General features: G+C 39.2%; 1 protein-coding gene across 1 annotated transcript in view; it reads right to left on the bottom strand.

Annotated features, from left to right (window-relative positions):
• Nucleotides 1-577: 577 nt before the first annotated feature.
• Nucleotides 578-6,449, bottom strand: part of LOC138770480 (antigen WC1.1-like) — a 114,638-nt gene continuing 108,766 nt past the window's right edge. Inside the window, exons 14-16 of the mRNA XM_069949586.1 lie at nt 4,629-4,742; nt 3,765-3,878; nt 578-970 (exon numbers count right to left, since the gene is read on the bottom strand). Of these exons, the coding sequence (XP_069805687.1) occupies nt 861-970; nt 3,765-3,878; nt 4,629-4,742 (338 nt within the window). The 3' untranslated portion in view covers nt 578-860. The remainder of the gene's footprint in view (nt 971-3,764; nt 3,879-4,628; nt 4,743-6,449) is intronic.

Here is a 6,449-nt window from a genome sequence, read left to right as displayed (position 1 = left end):
TAAATACATGCTATGTTCCTGCTAATTTCTGGGGTGGATTTCTCCAGAGTTGATGCAAAGTCCGAACTGGATTTGTTGCAGACCAGTGGGCTAGGTACATACAATGAAGTTTCAAATTAATTTACATACATTACTACATGTAACCTGTAATCTGTGTAATTAATATGACTGTTAGGCTATGTTCACACACGGTAGCAACAACGGCCATTGTTCGGCACTCAAAATCAACGACCATTGATGCAGTAGAAATTGCATTGATTTCAAGGAACAACGGTCGGAAATAATTGACATGTCAATTTTTTCCTTAGCCGTAGCGAACAACGGCCTTTGTGCAATACATCATGTGAGCAAAGGCTGCTGTTTGTATTGACTTTAATGTAACACATTTTTTTTTCTTTATGGCAAGAACGGTTGTTGTTTTAATAGCAAAAAAGAGCCGTTCTTGTCATAAAATATATGTTATGTGAACATAGCCTTATGCATTTAAAAAAAAACATTGCTGTGTCATGAAAGCCACATAAGCTGTATCCAAAAGAGGCTCTTGGCCTCTCTTCATCACAGCTTCTTTCTGGTTGGGGTGATACGTTCTCACCAAAGGAGCTGCTAAGATTGACTGAATAGGGCACTTCCTGTAGATTTGACACAATAAGGTAACAAGGAGAAGCAGTGACTAGCAGGGACAAGGAGCTGTTGGAATGGCAGGTGTGGGGGATCAGGGTTGGTAAAATGTATATTGCTCAAAACATTGTATCTTGACAAACTCCTTAAGACTATATCTACTGACATGAAAGAAAGCTTCATAATTTACTATTGTGTATATATTAGTGACAATGACATAATTCCACTAGTTATGGTGTCGGTCATGCAGACATTGAATCATCATAATCTTGGTAAACAGAAGGAAGGTCTTTATCTGCATTACAGAATATGGAAAGCGTCTGGTTCAGTTCGTCACTTAGGTGAATAAAGCCTAAAAATAAGATAACATGAGTATAAATTTTAAAAGACTTACATAATATATACACGGCTAAAGTTATTACTTCAGTTTTACATTTGTGCTTTTTCTTTTTCTTTTTTCTTTTTTAATTTTTCAGTTCCAGGGATATTTCTTTATTTTCTGGCATATAAGATGATTTTTTTAATCCAGAAAAATCTGCTCAAAAGTTGGTCTTATACACCTGGTATTGTTGCCACATAAGTGGGGGAGTTCAAAAACTGTGGAGACCACTATTACGCCACTACAGATTTCCCCAATATTTGGGATATTCAAATTGATAGAGAAGGACCCTTTTAGGAAGAAAGCTTTATCTATTCTATATAGGCAACTGCTTAAGAATAAACATAACAGTGAAAGAAAATGGATGGAAGAGCTGGGAACTATATTGGAAAGACAATGGAAAAAAAATTATAGGAATATTGGGAAGGTAGGGATAAGGGCAGAGTATCAAATGGTACAATTTAAAATAGTCGACCATTTACATTATACTCCTGTTCAGCTAACCAAGATGTATCCCAACAAAGAGCATAACTGTAGGAGATGTGGGGAGGAAAAAGTGGAATATTTACATATGTTATGGTCATGTCCAAAACTGAAATGATATTGGGAAATTATACTGAAAATAATTAGTCGACAATTTGAGTTAACTATCCCATATCCCATTCACCACAGATAGTTTTGTTTGGAGACGATTCAGATATTAACCCTTTCACAACCTGGGGTCATTGATTCCTCAATGCCCAGGTCGTTTTAGGACATCAGCTAATAATGATCCCATAAGCTGATGTCCCTGATGTCCCTCTCTGCTGTCCCCTGCCGCTGTTACAATCTTGTGACAGCGGCAGGGGAGAAAGGGGAGGGGGCAGAGCTCACGGATGCGTGCCCCGCCCCCAGTCTTCTTCCCTTCCATCCCCCTCCGACCTCCGTAGCCAGGAAACCAGAAGCCTGAGGCTTCTGGTTTCCATGGCTACCATCGGGGCTCTGCGATCACTTCGCAGAGCCCTGATTGACAGCGGACAGAGAATTCTCCCTCCGTAGAGGGAGAATTCTCTGTCTGGAGTCCTATAGATGCTGCGGTCGTGCTGACCGCAGTATCTATAGGGTTAACTATCAGCGCTCTGGTGCTGAGAGTTGTGGCGGGTCTCTGGCTATCACTGGATTGTACATTAACATTGCAGAGGTCAAGAGGTACTCAGCCTATTGAAGACCTTGTTTTTAGCCAAATATCTTATCATAAGAGCATCGACCTATGCTAATCCTCTGCATGTAAATAAGTGGAATTCCCAAAATTAAAACAATCTTGGAATATGAGAGCTTGTATCATAAGGCGAACAATATTAGGCAAAAAACCAATTGGGGTAATAGGAATACAAACCTAAGGGAAGCTTTTTTAGTAGTCTGGAACTATGATATGCTTCTTCTGGGTTAGTTGGCCTCCCAATCAGTCCCTTAGGGTGAAGTTGGGTGGGTAGGGGGGTTTTGAAGAAGGGATTTTATTTACACCATGTAACAAAGGGTAATTAAAATGTAAGATAAAAATTTCTCTTGGTGTTTTTGACTGTGAAGGGCTGCCGCCAACTTGGAGAACCAAACGTAGGGGTTGAGGGAGGAAGATGGAAGAAAGGTGCGCCTCAACCACCTCCTCCCACAAAAAAAACATCAACTCACCTGTAACCTGTTCCCGGCAGCTCCTTTCTCCTGGCAGCCACGTGTCTCCTCTGCCTGCGTTGGAAGTCCCTGCAGCCTCTCTCTGCAGATGAATGACAAAGGCTGCGGGAACTTCTGTACAGGCAGTGTCTCTGTACCACGCTATCTGTGCCAGGAAGACGCGTGGCTGCGGGGAGAAAGGAACTGCAGGCAACAGGTCACAGGCAAGTTGACAGGTTTTTTTTCAATGCCAGCGGGAGTCGGGGAGTGGGGGGTTGTGGGGGTGATCTCTAGGTTATCTCTTATAGGGAGACTACACTGCAAGCTCTCCAGGACCCCCAGCACCACCGCCTTCTTCTTGGCCTAATCCCAGCCTGACTTCAGAAGAGCCTCCCAGCTGCAGCACACTGCAAGCAGGAGTCTGGGAGTGGAGGGTTGCGGGGGTGATCTCTAGGTTATATCTAATAGGGTTCAGATATTAGGAAGAGCCCGGCACTCACCAAGTAGATTATGCTTCTTTATTGTAGTGTAGCAAACATATGGTACAGGGACGCGTTTCGGCCAAGCATGGCCTTCATCAGCTTAGGGGTGTACACCCCTAAGCTGATGAAGGCCATGCTTGGCCGAAACGCGTCCCTGTACCATATGTTTGCTACACTACAATAAAGAAGCATAATCTACTTGGTGAGTGCCAGGCTCTTCCTAATATCTGAACATTTTTCTTACCTCGAGCACCACCGCCACGGAAGTGCCATCTTCTACATATTTCTACAATATCTAATAGGGTGACCAACTTCTAAATTATAGTCTCTATAGATTATAATTTAGAAGCCGTTGACTGGCTGAAGCTGGTAAATTCTGCTGTGGTCAGAAAGGGATTAACATTTTCCAGCATATAAGACGACTTTTGAACCCCTGAATATCTTTTTAAAAGTCGGGAGTCATCTTATATGCCCAGTCAATTTATATGCCGGAAAATACAGTAAATATTGGACTTATGCAACTGTATTGCTGTAGGGATGATACTTTCACGAACACTGATAATAAATATGAACACATTACCTATCTATCTATCTATCTATCTATCTATCTATCTATCTATCTATCTATCTGTACAAACCTGTCCTAGATGATCCCGATGCTTTTTTATCAACATATGTTTTGACTTCTTCATTAGGGTACAGAGGCTGAGACAAATCAATACTATCCACATCATCATATCCATGTTCTTCTCCTAGGTGGAAAACCACAATGAGATGTTATTAGCTTAATCTTTATATTATAAACTATAAGATGAACCCTTGCCATTTTCTTACTTTTTTCATTGCCGCTGTAGGCACTCCTTTTCCCTTGTTCCCTGCTCACTGCCATCATTACACACGTCGCTAGATCATCCAGGCAGCCCATAGAGGATAACGGCAGTCTGCTGCCACCGCTCCTATTTCTCAGTGTGATAGCCACAAATTGCTGCTATCAAGGTCGTTTGTCTTTCAACATGTTGAAAGACAAACAACAGCAACAACCAGCCGCCATCATTCATGTTGGCTGATCTTTCCCTCCTATTAAACGGGACAATTATCGGTTAAATACGGCTGATAATCGTTCTGTGTCGTAGGGCCCACACTCTGTACTGAACATGCGTCTGTTCAAAGACTGGCTGCTGAACATGTGAGTGTCACAGCTCGATGTGTCAGTCAATAAATCCCCCTATAAATCTCTATACTGGACCATAATAAAGTATACACAGTTGCTGCAAATTCAGACTTTATTTGAAGAAATATATCAAACTGATTAAACAAAATGAAATAAAAAATTATCCTGAGAAGTAATGTGCCCATTTTATATGCTGGAAAATACTGTAAATATTGGACTTGTGCAACTGCATTACTGTAGGGTTGATACTTTCACAAACACAGATAATAAATATGAACACATTATCTATCTATCTATCTATCTATCTATCTATCTATCTACCTGTACAAACCTTTCCAAGATGATCCCGATGCTTCTTTGTCAACATATGTTTTGACTTCTTCATTAGGGAACAAAGGCTGAGACAAATCAATAGTATCCACATCATCATATCCATGTTCTTCTCCTAGGTGGAAAACCATAAAGAGATCTTATTAGCTTAATCTTTATATTATAAACTATTCAAAGATGAACCCTTGCAATTTTATTCCTTTTTCATTGCCACCTTTCAACAGTCATACCGCTATATTTTTGCAACATAGCATTATGAGGGCTTGTTTTTTGTGGGACAATTGTGTTTTAAAGACCATAGTGCTTGCATTTTTTCACCTACAAACCCATATAAGCTGTTATTATTTTGTGGCACCGATTGAACTTTGCAATAACACACTTATGCTGCAAAAATAAATAGAAAGATAGATAAAAAAAAAAATAAATAAAAAAAAAAAAATATATATATATATATATATATAATTTATTATTATTATTATTATTATTATTATTATTATTATTATTATTATTATTATTATTATTGCTATCCATGTCCCTCAAAACAGTACAATGTGGCAATAGGCACTTTATATAACTTTAATTTTATGTTGCTGCTTTAAAAAATTAAAACTTAAATAAAGTGTTTAAAATTGCTCTATCGTGTTCCTTATAACGCCTTTACTTTTTGTTCTATAGGGAAAATTGAGGTATCATTTTTTCCGTTTAACATGTAAGATCAGAAAATTGATATTTTATTAGATCAGGCAATTCCACATGAGGCGATAGCAACTATGTTAAATATTTTGTTTGTTTATACTTTATTTATAAAACAGGAAAAGGGGGGGTTATGTAAACTGTTATTATGGGATGGGGTTTCTTACTAATGATAAATCTTTTTTTTTACACTAATTTTCTGTCCCCCCCAGGGACACTGATTGCTCATAGAGATCAGTGCAGTACAAATGCACCTCCGGTTTGCTCATTTCGAGTGACTGGCAATGATAAAATTTAAAGCCCTTCAATGTCACTGCTTCATTTATAGTACTGACCTCCTTAATATTAACCCCTTAGTAACCACCCATAACCCTTTTCACAGTGGTGACTAATTGCTAATTGTTTTATTTATGTTATATTTTCTTATGACAGCATGCTTGTTCCAATGCCGCTGTTCTTAGTTTCCAATAAAAACATTAGAATGAAGACATGCTGTGATAAGCAAATATACACAAAACAAACTGGCAGGGTTAAAAGCAATCAGCATACACTGGGATCGCTTCTACTGCTTTCTACTCTGCCAGCTTGTTATGTAGATTTTCTTATGTCAGTCCAATGTTTCTCTTGGAAATGAAAAATAGCAACAGTGGAAGGAATATGTGCTGATGGGGGACACCAGAGACCCATAGGAGGACACCGGGGTGAGTGCAGAAATGTAATCATAAGCTCTTTTTTTTTGGTGTGTGTATTAAATTGTTTAGTCGTCAGTCATACAATTACCGCCATGGACTGCAGTGGACCTTGATGGATCTGTGGCGTAATATCACAGGAGTGGAGTGTGACCACTGATTATGTAAGGTGCACACTCAGTTCAGTAATGAAACCCAACTTGTATAACACAGTAGGAGTGGAGTGCAAGTACTGATTAAGTAAAGCACACACTTATTTCAGTAATGAAACCAGAAACCAAATTTGATTAACACAGTAGGAGTGGAGTGCGACCACTGATTATGTAAGACACACAATCAAGTCACTGATCCCAGTAAATTGGTATAACTCAATAGGAGTTTACACTAGCCAATACGTGAATAATATGGGCTCTAGCAGCCACACACAACAACAATAATTT

This window comes from Dendropsophus ebraccatus, chromosome 13, assembly GCF_027789765.1.
Source record: "Dendropsophus ebraccatus isolate aDenEbr1 chromosome 13, aDenEbr1.pat, whole genome shotgun sequence".
Lineage (NCBI taxonomy): Eukaryota > Metazoa > Chordata > Amphibia > Anura > Hylidae > Dendropsophus > Dendropsophus ebraccatus.
This window is presented reverse-complemented; position numbering and strand designations above follow the sequence as displayed.